This window comes from Halichoeres trimaculatus, unplaced genomic scaffold (genome assembly GCF_033239565.1).
Source record: "Halichoeres trimaculatus isolate MK-OKI-2021-1 unplaced genomic scaffold, fHalTri1.1 fHalTri1_scaffold_2, whole genome shotgun sequence".
NCBI lineage: Eukaryota > Metazoa > Chordata > Actinopteri > Labriformes > Labridae > Halichoeres > Halichoeres trimaculatus.
Genome location: NW_027437180.1, coordinates 35,110,986 through 35,133,147, shown reverse-complemented (window position 1 = coordinate 35,133,147; position 22,162 = coordinate 35,110,986). Strand labels below are relative to the sequence as shown.

Sequence of the window (22,162 nt, the reverse complement as noted above, 5' to 3'; positions counted from 1 at the left end):
TGTGACTAACTGACTTCACAGAGGAGGAGCTGCTTTATCAGATTAACCCAATAAAAAGAAAGAATCCTCGTGTCGTCATGAAGGTCGAAATCTCACGGCCAAATGGCAAAGACCTATTTTCAGAGGCATCAAATCTCATTCTAGGATATCAGAAAAAATACAATATCTCATTTTTTGAAAATTCAGGGGGTGAAAGGTCTTTTTTTCAAATTTGTTATATTACATGTAAGTATTAAATCAGGGATCAGCATGATATGTCCCCTTTAAAGGGATTGAAAGAGAAAACTTATAAAGATGGCAGAAAATCAATATCGGCCAGGATGGATTTTAATTAATCTTTAATGGTAGAGGGGATTGCACTCTAGTTGTTTTCTATCATTACGTCGAGGCAAGCTTGCCCTCAACCTTTTGCTTGGTCCAGTGCAGCAATTTCTGTTGGATAATTGTTAATTAATCATTAATAATCTCAGGATAAATGTTAGTTAGACGTTAGATAATCATGCGAGAATCATGGGAAAAACTTTAGGACATGGTCACACTGGTAAACCATACTGTGCTTGAGCATGATTCACTTCTCTGCTTTGGTACACTTTGAAGAAGTGGGCTTCAGCACAGTTCACTTCATGCACATACACAAACACACGGACAATGCGTGTGATCCATGACGTATGACTGCTGCAACCTCTTGACAATCATTTTAAGCAATAGCAAGGGTGTTAGAGGGCTGTGTCGGACTGAAGCGACGTAACATCAGCCAAAAAAGTCACTAAAGTTGTTGCAGTGCTCTCTGTGTCTCACTGTGCTGACTCTGATGAGATCAAACTCGATGTAAACAGACACTTTATGATGGCGTAGGAGGGTCGTGTGTGTGATACCCGCTAAAGTCTAGTTCATATTGGAGTAGTGTGACCGCTGGCTGTCCTCTCCAGCGGGGGGATGGCGCGGGGGGCAATCACACTTGAGTATGGCACGGTATGGATGGCCAGTGTGACCGTGCCCTGAGAGACTAAGGCCCCGTTTATATGACGTTTCAACTGAAAACGCTAAAACACAGTGAAAACAATCTGTGTTAACATGGAAATGCTGAGGGACTGAAAACGCTGTACTAAGCATGCCAGGCCTGTAGTCGGCGCTTTAACTATTCTGTCCAGGAGCTGCTTTTAGGAGATCTCCACTGAAGTAGAGTTGGGACGATCATCTGGTGAATGCAAAGTGCTAAAGTGGAACAACCAATGCTCATTTTGTTGAAAGACAGTCAGCAGATTGAGCAGCACAAGTGCAGCACGGTAGTCTGTGATACTGGTATCAACGGTACTGTTGTCCTGTTGGATGCGTTTGTGCGAAGCGTAGGGTGACATCAGCGTTTCCACTGAAAACGCCAGCTTACTGTTTACACGGCAACAGAGAAGGCAGTGTTTCGGAAAAATGCGACTCTGGGGGCCGTTTTCAAAAGTTTGCGTTTTAGGTCGGCTGAAACACTATTTCCGTGTAAACACGAGGCTGAAATGCAACAAAACTTTTGCGTTTCACCCTAAAATCGGCCCCTAATCTTTTGAGAATTGTGAGAGAACAGTCAAAAATATCAGAGACGGTTAAAGAGTCCAGCGGAAATCGTGAGGAGAAAAAAAAAACAGACAATTGTGAAAGAATATGTAAGAACGGGGAGAAAATCATAAGAAAAAAGTCAGAGCAAGAAAAGTTTGAGAATTCTAAGAAAAGTCAGAGACTTGCAAAAGAAATAGTCAAAGATTTGTGAGAGTGGAGTTAGATAATTGTTCGAAAACCATTAGAGAACTGTGGGAGAACAGTTACTGAATCGTGAAAGAATTATGAACAAATACTATGTAAACTGTGAAAGAATAGTTAGAATGCACTATGCATATTTGACTCAGGCTAAAAGTTGCGAACCAAAAACTTATTTGAATTGTTAAACTGTGCAATCCAAATTTATAAATGGAGATTTAGAAATGGAAACTCTATTTCAAGAAAACCAAAGATAAACTCGGCTTAGCTGACATGAAGCTTAAAAGACGTGCAAAACTATTGAAAACTGTTAAAAAATGTCCGTAATCTGGAGCACACTCGTTGAAGACAATGATTGATCAGTAGGTGGAGATACTCGAGTCTTCTCTCACATAACTACACAGCTTCAAGCTCTGAGAAATGACAGCCATATTTTTCAATCAAGAACAATGAGGATCTTACTAATCTTCTGTTGAGACTTGTAAGAAAACCTTACAGTAAATGTGAAACTTTGATACAGTCCCGTTTATTCACTCCACTGCTTCCTATTTGTAGCTCTATCTGATATTCAGAGAGAATCCTAAACCTCAAAAACCTCCTCACACACGCACACTCAGACAGTCCGTTCAAAGTCCTCGGGCTATGAGTGCGCTGATAAAGTGTACTCCCAGAGTGACTCCCCAGCTGCACCTAGCACCAGCGACATGCAGAAGATTGTCATGCCAGATTTGTTTGACATGGAGCAATGGGAAGGAAACATGACTGCAGGGAATGTGGGATAGAGATGAACATTCAGTGCGCAAAAATACATGAAACGGGACCACAGAGCAAAGGGGTGGTCTGATGTGCTCAACCGCTATCAGCTGCATACTGATGTCCTGGACTATATGCTACATCATGCTTCTGTCGATAATCAAAGAAATTGCATAAGCACGTAAGCTGACGAGTGAAATCTCCAGTCTGAGGTTCTCTTAGGACAAATCAAAGTGGCTTTTGGGAATATGACACACTGGCGTGAGTCTTTCTATGACTGATGTGGAAACTTTCAGCCAAACATCACAGAACTGAGATTAATGCGAGTCAAACAAACATTAGTCTCGGTCTCTGCTTGGATCCAAACTCTGAATATCCTCTTCATACAGATTATAAGACTTCTATCTTATAAATAACCGTCTTTGATTGACAGTTTTCTCATGCAGTGACACTTTAAACCTGAAAGTATCAGCTGAGGGGAAATATTAATTCTGTTCTCTTTCCCGCAGGAACTTACCTCAAGAGTAAGGAAGCCCTTTCGTTGAGACTTTCAGGGAGAACTCTGGTTCTTGGTCCTTGTTAATGTAATAAGGTTCAGAGTATGAACAAGCCCCATAGGAGGAGCCCTTGAACGAGGTATTGTATCTTTCATGTTGAACATATTTTAATCAGTAGAAAGAAGCTTGTCCTTTTTTGGAGCAGTGCAACTACCAGAGCTCTCTTTGTCTGTGCTTAATAGAACATACTTTCTTTGTTTCCACGTACATCCTCTTCTGTTTTCTCATTTTCATCCCTGAGCCCATTCCTCTCAGCTGCTGAGTCTGTGAGTCGCCAAAGAGGGACGAGGATTTCAGAGAAAAACCACCACTCCAAACCTCCAGTGGAAGCTGACAATCCCCAGAAGCCAGAGGTGGCGATGAAATTCAGCTAATACCCCGAACAATTGCTATCAGCGTGACTCTCACTGGGATGACAAAGCCCTGTTAAAAAATACAGCTGGCATTGTGTGCAAACAGGAAGCTAATATCTGTGAAAAAAGCACTGAGGCTCAGTGAGAGGTGAGGTTCTGGGAATTTGAATGACACAGAAAGAAGCAGATTGTCTGCTTGTCAACAAATAACTGGGAATGAGTAGCTGGAGTGTAAAGGTTCATTCTGTCACCCTATTAAAATAATGGCCTACGTCATTTTTTCAAGTTTTTGGGAAAACATAAAAAACTTTACCAGACTTTCACTTTCACAGAGCATATGACATTTGATAATCATTTCAATCAAAAAGGCCTTCACAGTGGATAACCGTTGACATGCCGAGAACATTGTGTGTCATCACGTAACATTAAAGAATAAAGTGACTTAGGCCAATTTTTCTAACATTCTAATGTGACTTAGGCAACTTTAAACCTGGTTTAAACTGCTCCTTCATTCCTTGGTGCAAACTTCAGGTCTTCTTTGCCGTTTATTTTTCATTGAACTTAATCCATTTCCAACATCCAGTTTTGACAATTAAGTGTCCTATAATTCCACAAAGCAAACTCAAAACGTAAAAAAACTCCAACCCTGAATTGAACAAATGTCAGGTCAATCCCTCACCTAGTAGGCATACTCATACATATCCTATCAAAAAGCAAAAATATTTATTTTATTTCAAAACTTCGAGAGGTATTATTGCCTTGTGCTCAGTTATGTTTGGTTACAGAAATAAGTGGGTTAGCCAGGAACAGGTAGCTAGCTTAAAGTAGCTAAGTTTGTAGTTAAACAATAACTTGTGAAATTTAAAATAAATTACTACACAAAAGGCAACACTTTACTTTAAAGGTCTGCAAATTTCATCACACTTAGGTAATAATTAGACAAAGTTTTTTCTTATTCAGTGTCTTTAACAATCAAGTAAGGCCAATTTACAACCCCACTCTTGGTGAATATCACATCTGAAGCCTTCACTTGTATCATGTAAAACATTACAGGCCTAATCATATAAGTATCATTTTGCATGTAATCTCAATTATCCATATCAACTAACTCAGTACTAAAGAACTTGGTGAAACTAAATAAAAATTAGCTAAACATAAACTGCTTATTGGGAAATTGAAATATTTACTTAACATTTCAAAGGTGATTATCAGAGGAAACAATGAACCTAACTTCTGTTTTCAAGAACTAAGCAGCTATTTATCACCCGCTTCTCTCGAAATAGCAGAAACGTTGGGATACTTCTAAAAATGTTTTGTGGTGGGTTGTGATTGAACTTCAAATCAATTATTTGCCTATCATCACCTCCTTACCTTGCAATTTTGGAGTAAATTTCAAAGAAACTGAAAAAAAACAGTAACCTACCAATTGTAACTTGCGACAATAAATTTGGACATTATTTTAAAGAAGTTGTGTTCTAATTTCAAAGAAATAAGAAAAAAAACATTGTGTAATTATTACCTATGTGTGATGAAATTTGCATACCTCCAAAGTCAAGTGTTAACACACAATACACCCTAGCCTTTATGATAGTGAACCTAATCACTCACTAGTAGAAACTGATTCAAGAATCACGCTTACTGAAGTTTCGGTTTCTTCTTGAAGCAGCCACTATAATGAAAGCTTGTTAAGTTGCCCAAGTCACACATTTTATCCTAAATAATCCCAAATTTTGACTTAGACTAGAAATAAAATGGCTTAAGTCACCCTCTTGACATAGGCCATTGTCCTATAGGGCATAAAGAGCATGATCCTTTTAGCTTAAGATCAAAGCAGTTTTACTAGAGATGGTCAGCATTATCAAGAGATGATTTAAGCCAAAGACTCATTTTTGTCAAAAGATGTATTCTTACCACTGTCTTAGTTCAGTGTAGATATATAGTGAAGCAATACAGCACTAACTTAAGGAAATGCAAATTCAAGGTCTCCATGTTGGCTAAACACTGGAATTAGACACTTCAGCAAGTTCCCAAAGGCATACCAAATTTAAATCTTTTTACATTTATCTTTCTTTTTTCCTTTTCATACCAAACTGAAAGCTGAATCAAATCTAAGTTTCCATTTTCCCTGTTACACCCCAAAAGATCATCTTTTCTCCTAATTTCCCATCTAATTACTATTTTTTACAGCGAAACAAAACAGTCTGCAGCATCGTCAGAATATTGATTTTGCTTGTACCAACTCCCATATAAATTTGCATAAGAGCAAAGCTGAGTTATGTGTTCACCATTGTTGGGTTTCAGATTGTCTCCTCAGTAACCACTGGGTTATGTCACAGGGTGTGCGTCCATGTTTTATGCAGTCATGAGAATGACTCACTTTCAAAGCAGGGCTCATGAGGCAGCACATGGTTCTGTGGTTAAATATTCAAGAAATTCAAAATTGCTGGAAAATTGGATTTCACAAAATATGGTGTATTGGGGTCTTGAATGTGGCTAATAAGGGGTAAAGTATTCACATAACCATGGTTACTCCCACTGTACGCACTGAGAGGGAGAGATGCTGTGCTCACTGAGATCTCTTTAAGCAGCACGCAGCGCCCTGATTATACTGTTAAATAATGCAGATTCTGTAAGCATTAGCAAAGGATCTAACCCTGTGGACATCATCACCTCTTTCTTTTAATGTCTGCTTGTATACACGAGCCCCTCTGAGGATCTGCATAAACTGTTTGTTTTATACAGCTGGGTGAGCTGCACGAGAGGAAGGTTGTTCCTAAGGAGAACTAAGAGTGCAAAATAAATATTAATGGTTAGTCCTTAGGAATTCATCCTAGTTAAGTTTCATATATGTTTAAATTGTCAAAATATTCTTGTTAGTATATACAGATAATTATTTAATGATAGTCTAAAGCTGTTTGAGAAGGATGCATCCCACTGAAAACCAAACCACTGGTTGATCTCTGCTGTCTCAATGCTCTACATCAGAGGTCTTCAACAGGGGGTCTGCAGCCCCTAGGGGTACCGTGGAGGAACTGCAGGGAGTCCGTGACTTTTTTTTGTTGATTTGGCAATATTTTATATTTTCAAATAACTATTCCCAAATATTTCAATTTTCACTCATGTTATTGTCTTTGAACACACGGATACATGAATGCCAAAGCTGATATCTTTCAGTCAGGAATGAACACATTTACCAACACAAGTCTAAAACTGCACACAGGTTCACCCTGCATTCACTTCTAACTCCTCAAGACAGTGGAAAACCCGCCCCAGGCTGCTCTGCCAGTCACGCAACTGGATGTTTTATACTGGCTAGCAAAACTGAGTACACACTAACATGGTGTGTTTATACATAGTATTAGGCCCTGGTCTTGGTCTGAAAAATTTTGAAGACCCCTGCTTTAGATAGCAGAAATAAAGCTGTTTTCGGCTTTTGGAAATGGCTTTGTCTGGTGGTGCCTTTGTCTCTAGCAGTAGTCTCCTTTTCAGAGTCAACAAATCCATCAGCAGCTAAAAAAAGTACAGTTAAAAAACGCACAGGCTGAACCTCCTCTGGGCTAACAGGCTGAAGCTTGGTTTATACAAGGTCCATGCAGCTCTATGTGGACAAATGAAGTCAAGCGGAAAATTTCCGTATCATGCACATCCAAAAATTTCTGACCACTGGACGCAGAAGTAAAATGGTGGACGAAAAGGAGCTCCAAGTTGCAGAAGAATAAAAATATAGGCATTTATGTAACTCATCGCACAGAGAAGTTGTGTGATGAACAATTACTGGCATGAATTGCAGTCACACTCAGCAAAGATTATTTATGGGCAAAAGGTTTAAACAAATACACAGTTTAGTACTGTGGTACACATGTATTTGTGATACACCGCACTCTGCAGTTTAGGAATGGAAGCCTACCGACACCGTGCAAATTTTTAAAACGTATAAAAGCCCCATGCGTGTGTTGTTGCTGCACATAAGGATGCCAGCCTGTCTTTCTCCTTGCTTCACCGTCCTCTACTGGTGTGGCAGTGTATTGCAGTTATCCTTTTATCCCCCTCAGACGTCAAAGGCCTATTTTGTTCATATACTGTAAAAAAAAAAAAAAAAAGGACATTATCTCACTTGGCTCAAAGTGAGGTTGCCACAAAAAAACTGCTCCCCCTGGTGGCTGGCTGCAGTATAGGTCAAATAATCCATCTCCCAGTCATTCCAGATGACACCTCATAAAAGTATTTGTTACATACGATTGTTGTGGTTGTTTGAAGATATTACTTGGCTGCCTTGAATTCAGGTCCTCTTCATTAGTTATAAGAGGTTAAAAATTCGGCTTTGCGTCATGTTTAACAACAACTGACAGCTGACACTCTTGTGGATTTTTTTCTGGGATTGTAAAGTATGTTGAGAGGTAACGCCAAGTAGAGATTAGACTCTTGACAGAAAAAAAAAACTTTTATTTTTGTTACCCGGCCCCACTCAGATTCTCTCATAGCCTCTACTGCACAGACTCTGGCTGCCATTGGGAGCGCCTGTAACAGGTATTTTGGCTTCAAAACCGTACAAATTTAAATGGCGGAGCCAAGCTGTCCACTCTCTATACAGTGAATGGATTTGTTTAATCCACCTGGGCTCTTGGGGTCATGGTGGAAATGCAGACAAACAGTCAGCCACAGGAACCAAACAGTTCCTTAAAATGTTTTACCAGGAACTAACAGACCTTGTTTCAGCCGTTAATGCTTGGTGTTCAGTAATCGTTTCCCACAAATCTAAATACATGTTTTTATTTTTGATCAACCCAATTTACAAGATGAATTCAGATTAGTGTCTGTGCTTACATAAAAACATCTTTGGCTCGTGTTAATTGCAGAGACAGAAATGCTGAGAGACAGACACAGAGAGAGACAGCGCACAACCAGCTGAGAATTTGTTTTTTTCTCCAGCTCACAGAACAAACATGATTTTCTTACAGCTGAATTCATTAACTGAAAGTAGATGTCATGTGTTGTAAAATCATTGATCACAAGCTGGATTTTCTGCCTGCAAGACCTTAAAGACACTTTTAATTATCTCAATTCTGGTATAAATTGTTTGTTTTGCGATTTGAAAAAACAGAACATGTTTGTACAGCTCTGGTTTATAATGCTGAGTGAGAACACAAGCACCCAAAGGCTGGAGAACAATTTTAATTAGGCAATTTTGCATATTTTCACAACAGAATTCTGCCAGAAACTCTCATGTGTTTAATAAAACATGGGAGTGGCACTGTGTCTGGGTCCATAACTGTGTGTGTGTGTGTTGTGTGAGTGTGTAGCACTCTGCAGGTGGCGAGTGGAAGCTTAATGAAAGGGCCAGTTGTTTTTGCGGGGCTGATTTGCAGAGAGCAGATGGATTGGTCTCTCAGTCTCTCTGGTCTCAATCTTGTCCCACATTGCCGCTGTCGGCCCATTTAACAGCCAATTTCCTGCCAGCTCATCACAAACACACACACGTAAACACACACACAGGCACATTCAGAGAGAGCGGCAAAAGCAGTGTGGGATCGTAGACAACAGGGGGAAGCATAAAGGGAAAAAAGAAGGTGAAACAGTGGAGCGTGCAGACAAACAACTGCACCCAGGCTGGATGTGGATAATAGAGAAGCAGGCATGTTTTGTGCATAGACAAGCAGAAAAGTGTTTAGGCATATAAAGAGGTACACACTGCTACTTTAAAGACACATGCTCACACACACACACACACACAACAGATTCCTTTGGGAAAGCATGCTTGGACAACACGCGGTTTTTAATGAGCTTGCTCCAGATGTCTTCGCAAGCTGCAGCACACCAGTGTTTGATTTATGAAGTTACCGTGAAACACACACACACACACACACAGCTTAATTCATCACAAAATGCAATAATCGCTATTTATCTCAAACACAGAAATCCCAAATGACCCCCCCACACACGCACACACGCACATCTCCCTCAGCCCCATTATCTCTCAAGCACTACCTCTGCTTTTTAATATGCTCTTACATCTTTGCACTCAGTTGAGTTTGCCTTTCCCATTTCACCGCTTCATTTTTCTCCCTTACAGATTAAACCAGGAGCCACACACTCCGGCACACCAACACCTGACTGATTCAGTGATTCGCACTTCAAGTTGCACTCTTTCCATCTTTCACTTGCTTTAACGCCCACGTTAACTGACACATGGCTTGCCTCAGCTACTGTTGAGCCCACACACATGCTACACACATGTTGAAGCCGCCTCAGAGCACACCGAACTCCAATTCTATCTCTCGCTGTAATGAACAGTCGCCGGCCTCCACAAAATGACCTCTGAGTTTCAATCTTTGTACCCTAGACAGCAGGAGGTAACAGCAGAGCCCTTTTTCTCTCCTGCATTGCCGAAGGCATTCAGCCTTCACTCCAGGTCATGTGACGTTGCGGTCGGCCAGTGTGTGAATGTTCTTCCGCTGGTGAGATACAGCTTTGATGGATTCATGTTTTAGCAACAACTCCAGTGCTGCAAGCAGTCTGCAATGTGTTGGGATCAGGATTCAAACAAACACTGAGTTTTTTATGCTGCATTCAGTCTGTAGAATGTCAATGCTAACTGGTGCAAGGCCTGATGTTCCCCACAAGGTGAGGAGAGGGAGGTGAGGACAGTGTGCTGGTACTAAGTGTAAGCTAAGAAGTGACGACATGGACCTGTCCTTCCATCCATCGTTATTGGGAACTTAAGATCTACCTCCAATAAGATGGACAAGCTAACCATGCTAAACCAGCAACAGAGGGAATTCCAGAAGGCTGAATCGCTTCATGGTATTCACAGACATGGCTAACGGAGCTAACACTGGACATGAATGCTAAATTGAAAGAACTTCACTTGCTGTGAGCAGACAGGATCCAGGAGACAGAGACTGAACAGACTGCTGAAGAAGCTCAGTCCTGGACCCTGTGGAGGTGGAGGCTGGCTGAACTGGACAATGATTGACAAGCTGTCAGCATCTATTTTCTTATGGAGCTTTTGTACTTTCTATACACTTTCTTACTTTTGTTTTCTTGATTGCTGCTGTGACTCCTCCTGAATTTCCCCTCTGGACTAAATAAAGTATTTTTCTATTTTATTCTATTCTCACAATCATAACTTTAAGTGATCTAAAACTTTGCAAGGAAACAGATTTGGGTTATTAAACTTTGTTTTATGGCAATGAATAAAATCTTTAAACTTTGCTTTAACAAACTTAATTTGGTCTTCCCAATACAGTTTATCATCAGTCATAAATCAAAGAAATTCAAGCCCAGACGTGCTTTCATTTAACTTCATTCATCATGAGTCTACCGCTTGATAGGTTGTTATTCAAGCTGATTTACCCACATATTTGGCTCTGCAGCTCATCCATCAAATACATTCCTGTTGCCAAAAGAATTGTGACACTAAAGAAATAATCCACCAAACACAAAACTCCCTTCGTGTTGTTTTATAAAATATTTGTATGTCAATCATATCCCATTTCATGCCAACAAAAACTTTGCCCAGTCATAACTGGATCTCAATCTACAAATGTCTGCAGGAGGAGCAGGGGACTATTGTAACCTGTGAATGAATTGTAAATGAATATCAAATATCATTTTTACTCAAAATGTCCATCCCCAGCTCTTATCCTTCTGACCCAGCTCAATAACACCTCTTTCAAAAAACGTAATTGTTCCAACAAGCTGTAATGGACGGTATTTTTGTGCCTGCTATTAGCTATCGCAGGTCATTTGCTCTCATTCACCAACTGAGGGCACTCAGGAAATGGAAAGAAAACTTAGTGCGTCATTTCTGTAATTTCTACTTGTGGTCACAACAAATGCTGTACTACTCCAGCTGGCTTTAATGGACTTCTTTGTAATGGGGAGCCTTTACAGAGAACACTTAGAGGGATCAGGGGAGCTTTAAATTGCACTTTAAGACCATATTGCTCATCTGTAGTCATCAAAAACCATAAACGATCTTTGCAGCCTAACCCTGCTTTTGGAGTGTTTTGTATTCCTCTATTACTTCAGCCAAGACAGCGCTACTTTCACATATATTCAAGGATGTGTCTCCCACACAAAAGCATAGCATACATCTTTAGCGTAAAACAGAAAGCACGTGCAGTAACCATGGAAATAGTGAGGCTGAAATCCACAGACATAATATGAGGCACCCATTTTGCTGTCACTGGAGATCAGACCTATAACTTCTAAGCCACTGGCTGGTCTTTGCTTTATGTGCCACCAACCACATCAATCTCCATTTACAAGCATGCTGATTTATCTCACACCACTTGACCACAGCTTTAGAAAAGGCGGCTTTTCTCCTGAAGGTTATACAAATGAATTTCACCTGTCATTCTGGATCTATTGGAATTTACATTTACTTTATGTTTTCTTTGCCTCATCCTAACACTCCAGGTCGTTTTATGTTTCCAGTGACAGGTGGTGCAGCTTTGACAAAGTGGCACATGGCAGTGAAGCGCCAGCAGGGACCATGGAGAGTTATAGCATGGCGATATGTGGTGACATTACAACATTTCAACCCAGTAAAGGGGCTGTTTGCACACACACACACACGCACACACACACTGCACATGCCAGTACCTTCTGTGCGGATGGTGAAGGGGGAGTCCCCCAGTCTCTTGGCTGAGAACTGCCCCCCCAGAGAGGTCATTAGAAAGCAGAGGCTGAAGAAGCCAATCCCCACCACGAATATCCTGCAACACAAAGGGAGGAGAGGAGGAATAGATGAGAAGGGAGTTGAGATAGATAGACCTCCTGACAGGGGAAGGCAGGTAAATAGACATTTTGGGCAAGTCAAGACGAGCAGATAGAGACAGAGAAGTTGATAGAGAGATATTTGAAAGTAGAGTGGATAACAAGAGAGAGGCTTGGAAATAGAAAATAAGCATGTAGGCAGATGAACAGGCTGACAATTATGGAGTACAGGTTTTCTGAGACAGAATGATCGGCAGCCAAGGAAGAGAAGTGGGATGGAAAATAACAGACATGCAACGATGAAGAAAAAAAAGAGGGAGGGAAGCAGAAGAAGAGAGTGAGGGAACAACAGGCAGCACTTCCAGAGGGCAGAGAATAAATAGAGCAATGATCACACGTAGAATAGAGGAGACTCGAGGCCAAAGGGCACTTGAAACATTTTGGTGTTTTGATGTCATCAGTCGGCACACATCCAGGACTCACTGCCAACGAAAGGGTGAGCAGTTTGTCCCTGGGTGCAGCCAAAAATGGTGATTATTCACGTAATACCACAGGCACGGAGAGGGCAAGGGGAGAAGTGAAGAGGACAGAGGCGGCCAAAAACAATCAGGCATTTTAGGTTGATCACCAGAAAACTAGACTGATCTTACCTAAACCTCCGTGTGAGTACACTAAATGGGTCACACCACTGAGCATTTACTGTTTACAAAGCTCTTATCAAATCGGGCTAAGGTGAGATTTCTTGTACCACTTAGTAAGCAGATGCTCATTCAATATGCAGATGATACCCTCATTTTACAACTCATTTCCACCAAGTTGTTCAGTTTGGTTCGTTTTGGCATGGCACGCTTGTTACTGCGTTTCCACTGAATGGGCCAGATCCCCAAATAACCCAGACAAGCCATCCCACTTTTTGGGACCCTTCCGTAGGAGTGCAAGACTAAACTGATCTGATCCCGGAAGGTGGAGGTACACTTCAGACCATTGATTGGTCAAAAGAATCGTCACTTACCATAAGACGGAAGCTGTACTTCTTTTTCGCGGCACACAGCCTTCTCTAAAACAAAGCTTGATAGTGCTTTGTAACGAAGAGCCACATGTAGATCACAAAGAAGACGAATTTCTGTCTGTTTGTTATAGTTAGTCTTTGTTTACTGTCATGTTTTTCTTCTTCGTTGGATTTATTAGCAGGCTATACTGTGCTGTGCTGCTATGGTGTCACACTATCATTTAAATGACGTGGCTATCGGCACCTGGCTTACACACTACCACCACAAGGGAGCATGGTTGGCTGTGGAAAATGCAAATAGGACAAGGTTTAGCCCAGCCAACCCCTACCAAAACATACTGATCTAAGCCGGACTGCTTGGTGGAAACTGGTCTGAGCACATTCATTTATCTATTTTGTACCATTTACTGTTTACGCTGAATTATGAATCAGTTTAAGGCGAGGTTTCTTGAACCACTTATTGGTGTTGGTTTTAAGAATGTCAGCAGATGCTCATTCAATATGCAGATGACACTCTTATTTTTAGATAAACCCCAAAAAGATAAAAGATATCCTTAAAAGAGATTGCAGTTGCTTTTGCACTAAAATCCAACCTCTGAGCTGTAAAACCAAACTTCTGCCTCCAGTCTCTGAAGGAAATGTAAAATATGACTTTGTGTGGGTTCCCGTTTGTTAACACGGCATCAGATGCTTGACTGAAAAAGAATTGAAAATCAGGTCTTTTGTGTCTGTGTAAATCCTGCCCTAGTTTAAGTACTCCCTTCAGTGTGCGCGGATCAAAAGTTATCTTATGATGCCAAGTCTCTTGGGAAAAGCAGGGAGGCAAAGCAGTCTGTGATTCTCATCCGCTGGACAAAATACCAGTCAGTTGCCATGACTAACAAGTCCCACTTTAAATATGCTTGCTGCTCTGCTGCTAACCCCAAAAGAGGAGTATTTCTTTTAGGATTTTGTTGCAGTAGTTATGAAGCACAAAAGCAGTTTTATGCAACAATGAATGGTTAACACTTCAGTGTCTATATACCACATGTACCAGCAGCTGTAGCAGTGTCCATTTATTATCTTGGAGTGAACATATGCATTCCTTTTTAATAGATGTAAAGTTAAATAACTGCAAATAAATTCTGATAACAACTCGTTGACACGTCTTAGTTTGTGGCCTCTTTTTCAGGGGTTACTTTTAAAAATTGAACACCCTGAACAGAGGTTGGAAACCTGAACAAAGTTAACATAACAATCATGTAAATAATTCATATCTATTGCTTTCTGTTCAACACCAGGCAGGAGCTGTTTGTGCTTGAAAGCACGGCCCAGTAAGAAATTTGACAACACTTTCTGGAATGGCAGACTAAGTAGCTACAGTCACGCAAAGTTCTGAACCGATCCTGTTAATATTGATGAAGCCGTGAGAAATGAGTTCCTATCAACAGCTAGGAAGCATAGCCACTTCAAAGAGCATTTGCTGGAGTGATCTGATTGACCCACAGGGATCCAGATGATGCTGAATAATCTGTTAAGTATAGAGCGCGGTGGTTTGGCAGCCTCCCAGGGTGACTATATTCCAAGACAGAGCCATGCATCTTGTTCTGAGTGGTAATGCTCTGAATTCAAGGACAGGCAGGAGGATGTACGACGAGAACATAAGGACTGTGAACAATCATTATCAAGGCTCTTGTCTAATGGGTGGCATCAAACATAATAACAGCCACTTGATCACTTAAGAAAAGTCATTTCAATCCAAATGGTCTCTATCATTATTTCTGTACATTTTCAGAACAAATTCATCAGATTACAACTCGAGTTGGGGTAAGATCTAACAGATGATCATACTAATTACACTTGAAGCAAGACAAACTCTAATTTGTGTATGAATATGTTGAACAAAACCTCCCCCGTCTTGATTTCATTTGCAAGAGCGGGAGTTTTAGATGGCGCTTCAATGCGATGATCATTGTGATTGGCACGGTTAGAACAAGACCTTTCAAAGCAATATGTCAGCTTGTCAGCAACCTACCAGTGTGTGGCACTTCCTGTTGATTGATAACATGAGGAAATCACAACTGCACTGTATTTACATCAAAATCGCAGCATCCAAGCAGCTGGCACGTGCTCATTCACTACAATTTTCCATTTACCGTCGCTCCCAGGATACTGTGATATCATGAAATAATGAAATATTAGTCCCATCTGTTTCAGGCATATTGCCGAATTAATTAGAATAGCTCAATCATTGTCAGAGGACCACAGAGCAGCGACGCATTAACTGATGTGATTCCAATGCCATACAGATATGATCAAGGGATTATATGTAGGGAATGTGGTGCCATAAAGCAGAGATACACACACCAGCCTGGATTATGTATTACAGTGCTTCAGTAGGGGTTAGAAAGCCAACAGATGGAAGGTGAAAATATTTATTGAACACCTGATTAAAGCTGGTGATACTGTGTTTCATTTGCAAGGCTCAAATTACGCACATTTTGGTTGCGTATGCACCAGAAATTTAATCGCTGAAAACTTAAAAATCACAGATTTTGATTTGGGAAAGTCTAAATTCTCATTTTAATGCAATTTCTCCCTCCTATGTCTTTGAACATTCCTTACTACAGTCAAATCTGAAACAGTAAAGAAGAAAAATGACAAGAAGACAGAGGAATTTCTTGTGTTGCCTAATGTGACATTGCCATGGTGATGTGGTACATGTGAATGCACCAGAGGCAACGAGGCTAACAGCTTTCAGAGAAAGCGGCTGAAAGACTTTGAGTGACTGCGTTCAAAACAGCATAATGTGTTCACTCTGAAGCGTGGGGCCTGAGGTTGCAATCAACACTGTTTTCACATTATTTTGCAGTTATGGTATCCCTGATTTTGTACTGGTGCATCTGTCTTCTTAAGGTTCGAAGCATCAGTGCTACCAAGTAAAAAATGTCATTTTCAGGCTTTGATTTTTATCTTCATCGCCAACTAAAATCAGATTGAAATCGGGGTTGTCAAATTTTCTGAGACTTAGATACGACTCAATATGACAAGCTTCAAATATCCTAGATCAGTGTTATTTCACAGTCAGATTTCCCTGCAAGTGAAAGATAGAGAGCTGCAGGGGTCAAGTTTGGGGCTGCAGCAATCATTTTTATTTTGTAATCAAGTAATCTATCAATTATTTATGCAAGTAATTGAGTAATCTAATGAAAAAGATTGCATACTCAGCTTTTTTTTTTTTTTTTGCTTGAATATGTTATTGCCATTACTGTTTTAATGATGCATTCATTAACTTTTCTACTTAGGTCATTTTTTGTTTTTGTTTTTGGTAACTTACACAATCACCACAGGGGGCACTGTAGGTAAACAGGCAGGTGGGTTCTACAAGAAGGGAACTGGTAAAGTAGTGAGTCGTAGTTTCTAATTCATATAAAATTAAGTTGTCTATTTGTGTGTCCTGTGGATAAACAAATTAAGAAAGCAATGCAACCGCAATTCTGAATTTGACAGTCCCTAGGAAGCCTGTCAAAATGACCTCACTCCCATACCCAGACAGTGACTAGGCTTATTTTTTTTTTCTGGACTTATAAAATTTACTTTAAGTTTATCAGACTGGCTGATGCAAATCTGCATGCAACACGTTTTTAATACTGAAATCATACAATGTGATATCTGTATAGCACTTGACTGATAGTTGTTAATGCAGAAAGTGATGTTAAAAAAGGTTATCTGTATGTGCGCACACCCTGGCCGACACTACTTATGTCAGTGTCCTCATCATTTCTTATATGTTTTAGAATCCACTTAATTATATAAAAAGGTGAATTGTTTTAGCTCTAGTAAACTTACATTGGGATAAAGTAAGCAATGCAGATGTTCCACACTGATTGCATTTTTTTAATTAGTTTTTTTGTTTGTTTTAATTGGTTTCAATGTCAGTAAATACTCAGATAAAAGGTCAAATCTAGCACCACTTTAAGACAGTGCTTAACATGAAACCACAGAGTCCACTGGTAAATGAAGTCAGATTGAGTGGGGCTTGCACCACCATCATTTAGACCTCCCTGCACATTAACGATGTAATGTTTGTACTTGTTAAACACTGCCTGATATAAGTTCAAGTTCAATGTTCTGGAGTAAAATACTGCCAAACTACACCGCATTACATGATAATATGTGCTTGTTTGCATACTGGTGGTAGCCCGTCACTAAAATTTAAGACACAGCGTGACGAGGGATGGGTGACAAATTAGGTACTATGACAGATACCGACTGCCCATTTTAATCACATAAAATCAAACGGTACTATGTTTAGGTACCAAAACATATCTTTGTGACTGTGAGAGAGTGGAAGAGTAGGCTATTTTTCTACTGGACATGAAAACAGTGCTGCAAAGTTACTAACTGACGAATAAATATGCTGAATTGAAAAACTGAGATTTTATTATTCATTCAATGAATTATTATTTATCACCACATAAACACACACAAAAGTACCAAAAATTGGCACTGTTGAGTACCGATACTGATTGCCAGGTACCAGGCATCGGTACCATATCATTTCATATGTGGCATCCCTAAGCATGACAAACATTTAGGCTTACAATAATGAAGAATACTTATAACTGTACATGGCAGTAATTCTGGAGCCAACTGACGTGGTTGACAACGGTTCATTGTTTAGTCGACTAACGCACTCACTACTAGTAAGGAGAGCAAGCGGTGCTAATGAAAACAAAGTGGTGAAACAGAAAATAAGACATGATCAGTGCGTCAATTATCTACTATGACATTTCCTAATATATACTACTAGATGAATTATGGTAATGCAAAGGAGTTCTGGTACCATGTAGCAAAGGATAAAGCTGTTAGACAAAGGCCATGAACTACATGCTGACCAGTGATTACTGTTATCTAGTCCATTTTGATTATTTATCCTATGTTGGTCTCTGCTCTTTCAGTGTGCAGGGAAAAAGGTAGCAACGCTTTAATGAAACACAGAGATTAATGGAAAGAATAGAGAGGGAAAAAAGAGAAAAATATTGAGCTCATGTGGGCGTTCAGTATCTGGCCTGATACAGTCCTCGGGCGATCGTTTCTGCTCTCATTATTTTGCCGTTTTTCCAAAGTGGCGTTAGGTGGGTGATATGAGAGGATTAGGTCCCCGGTCCTGCCTGACGAGTCTTTAATTAACAGACTTAAAGTAAATGCTCTGCACCCTGTAATTGGATCAGAAGGAAAGATCTGCTATCAGCTAATTGGCTTCCTCGCACATATAGACTTATCAGATTTTGCCTCTAGGTAGATCATTTTGGAGCCAGAGGAGTTCACAAAGGAACTGGGGTGTACATGTTTTGCTTTCAAGAAACTTTTTCCTTGAAGATTATATTTTCTTACATAAGGAAAGTAGCTTCACTTGAAGTTGATAAAGTTCAACATGAACATTTACACATCATGGAGAATTGATCAAACATGGCGAGTAAAATTTCCGTAGCTCAAAATCAAAAACAAAGCCACATTCCTCTTGTTTTTCCACCTGGTAAAGCATTTTTTCCTCAAAAGCTAAAAAAGTATTTTGTCATCCTGGTACGACATGAATAGAGATCCAAGCGTGTGGACTTTCTACACACCTCATAACAGTTAGTGAAACAGCTGCTTGATTGGGTGTGTTTGAATAGAGGCTTGATCTACTGTTGTAAGACTGCAGGTGAGGTAATTCAGTGCTGCATGAATCATCTACCCTATTACAGAGGAACTGTCTGCACAGCTGCTGCAAAATAAAACTACTACTAATGATAGAAGGTGTAAAGAGGGTAAAAGATGACCTCATTTTGCTGCTAAGTACTTGCAAATGAAGAAGAGAGAAACAGAGGACTTCAATCTGAGATTTCTCTTTATATTTCCTGGTATAGAGCTTTGGAAATTAGATTACATACCACAATTTTTCTGACCCTCCACTGACTGAGATGACCGTCAACTCATTTGAATGTCACTCAGCAACCGCAGAATGACATAGAGTGACCTATAAAAACAATGACTAAAAGCAGCTGGGGGTAAGTGCACAGCAAAAATAACAGTTCAAAACAGGTCCCTGGAGGCAGGGCTCGAGTTGTGTAAAGCTCGAAAGAAGCCCTGCATCACTGAGAGGTAAAGAAAAGCCAAGCTGAGGTCTGCTGAGTGCCCAACACCTGGTCATCTAATTGTTGGACAGGGACCTGGAGAGGCCTTCAAGGCTGTATTAAGTCATATTCTTCTTTGCGAAGGACGCACAAATCAAGCTATGTACATGGTCACTGTAGAAAAAACTTGCTCCTTTTTACTCTGGGGGTTGTTTTTGTCCAACATAATCATGCTCCATATCACACAGCTTGATCACTCAAGGTGTAGATGGCGCACCAGTCAAACCTCAAGACCTGAACCCTGTTGAAAACCTCTGGAGTATGATCAAAGGGGAGTGGATAGAAGCTAAAGTCAAATGAAGCTAAACAGCCGTAATTTCTGCACCAGGAGTAGTTTAAAGTCACAGAACAGAAATGTGAACAACACATGACAGCTCATATTGATTTAACGCTTCCTAAGTTTGTTTTTTGTTTTTATACCTTTGACAATCACTTCCTACAAATACCAGCTCAAAATGTCAACACCTCTATTTGGAATTTTGGAGTAGTGTTGTCGGTTGCTTGTAGAATAATTTAAAAAAAAAAAAAACCTGTTCAATTTACTGAAAATTACACCCATAAATAGTAAGATTAGAAAAATAAACATTTTTCAGTGGTCTTATTTTTTCCAAAGCTGTAAAATAAAGCCAGTTGGCACTGCATGGCCCCATAAAGTAAGTGGGTTTTATGATTCCCTTTAAATCTCCCAAACAAACCCCCCACACACAGTAATAATAAAGCTATCCATGTGGAGAAAATGAAGTTAAAGCTCAGCTGACTTGTGGTAATATGTGTCTCCCTCATGATTAACTCTGCCTGTTGTCCCTGAACCATATGGATCTAAATCTCATTCATCTAGTGGGAGAACAGCTGGTGTATGAGAGCATGTGTGTGTAAGGTGAGTGGTGCCACACATACACACTCCAATGTGTGCAGTGGTTGTACTATAGTGTCTTTTTTCAAATCATTTTCAGCTGATTTAAAGACATTCCTTTCAGTGAGAGCCCATACATCCTAGCCAGTGCTTGAGGCTGTGGAGAAATTGCGCACAGATATCGTCCCCAGCTCTTTGTCTCTTACCTGAACGGTTTGAACGTCACTAGACATCTTCTGACCATTATTTTTCCGTCTGTCCTGCCAGTAATCATTTTCCAAAACGAGCGACCCCTGACATCTTTGCTAACCTCTCGACCAGGACGTTGAGATGACCGAACATTTTATCTGCGTCCCATCCAGCGGTTCCCATCAGGAGAGGTAAAACTCGGTGAATTCAAAGAAGCACAACACCAACATTTGCTTCTTTACCCCTTCCAGAAGAAAAAGTCGAAAGTTTCATTCAGGAAATCTCCTTCCCTGTGTGTGAAACTGTACTTTAAAGCGTTATTCCGTCATCAGGCGAGCACTTCGACTCTGGACTGAAGTCGCTGCAGGCTGTGTCGACCGATAAAGTCATATCCGAGTCAGTGCGTCAGAAAATGTCCCGAAACATGAAGGTAAAAGTGTTAAAGTCCGAGTTTGTTGGTGGTTTTCATCACGAAGAGAGCCGTGGACGCTTTAACTTCACGGCAGTGCCCGAGCGACTGTGGCAAGTCAGCCGTTTGCCTCATGCTCAACCACTTCTCAAGTGCGCATGAGTGAGGTGAGCTATTTCCGGTTAATACTTTCAAAATAATAGCAGCGTCAATGAGCGTCACTTCTTCACTTTTGAGGAGATTTCAAGTGATACTGAAATAGTTTCATTTTTATACACTAGACAGTTAATAATCTATGATTTAAAATAAAATTATGTCCTCCAAACTTGGTCGGTTTTAAATGTTATGTATCAGTAACTTTGGATGACTGGAGTCAAACTGGAGTTAAACTATTTAAACTGAAAAAGGACAGAAGAGCACAAGCTAAAACACAGGTTGATCAAACTTTAGAGTCTAGCTATAAAATGAAGAGACAGGTTACATTTGCTCTGCTTGGTGAGGTTGGAGTTGGTAGATGAGCACTGGTAGGACAAAATCAGGATTCACTAATGTTATATGTTATAGACATGCCTCGGGGCACCAGGCTGTAACATGAAACAAATTATCTGCTCACCTTCTGGACACTAAACTACACAACAAATTGACAAAGTCTGATTTTTGCCTTGTTTCATATCTACAAATAAATAAATTACCTCATCGCTTTCCATTCTGGGAAAAGTGGTCTTGCACAAAGGAAAGCCCAAGAATTGCTTTCCAAAACAAATGCACTTCCCCATGACAGTGGGTGAAAGTGCTCATGGGAAATGGGAAAACAGAAGTGATTCCAGACAGTCCTTATGGTGGCTTCCAGCCCATTTTGTCAATCAATCGATTTATTATCACTGTTTTGGTAATTAAAAGGGGAAAAAAAAGAAAATAAGAAAAGAAAAGAAGAAAGCACAAAAAGTAAACTTAATGTAAAAAAATAAAAAATGAAAAAAAAATCAAAATGAACGCATTCATTATTTTTGCTTGTTATGACAAGTGCTTGAAAAATCTATTCAAAACATTTCTTTCTTGATTCTTAAGGACTGACATCAATAGGTGTTAAAGATAGTGTAAAAAAAAAAAAAAAAAAAAAAAAAAAAAAGCAAAAATGACATATATCAAAACAGAATCCAATCTACTAAATTAGCAAATAGCTAAATCTAGTACAAATAAATTTGTGTCCCCTTTAGAGCAAACTAATTTAATCTAAATTGGGATTGTATTGCTTGTTTTTCCCTATTTTGATCCAGCTGTGCTTATATTACTCTCCATAGTAAGTCCCAGCAATTTAGAAAACACATAATCTACCTGCAAAAGCACATTTCTTCCTACAGAGACAATGTTTTATCTTATTTTGGAGGGAAACGCCCAATGTTTCCTGTATTTAAGC

General features: G+C 40.0%; 1 protein-coding gene across 1 annotated transcript in view; it reads right to left on the bottom strand.

Annotated features, from left to right (window-relative positions):
- LOC141809930 (alpha-1,6-mannosylglycoprotein 6-beta-N-acetylglucosaminyltransferase B-like) overlaps positions 1-20,887 on the bottom strand; it is a 191,006-nt gene extending 170,119 nt beyond the window's left edge. The window contains exons 1-2 of the mRNA XM_074697180.1: positions 20,354-20,887; positions 12,014-12,126 (exon numbers count right to left, since the gene is read on the bottom strand). Of these exons, the coding sequence (XP_074553281.1) occupies positions 12,014-12,126; positions 20,354-20,421 (181 nt within the window). The 5' untranslated portion in view covers positions 20,422-20,887. The remainder of the gene's footprint in view (positions 1-12,013; positions 12,127-20,353) is intronic.
- Positions 20,888-22,162: the final 1,275 nt, after the last annotated feature.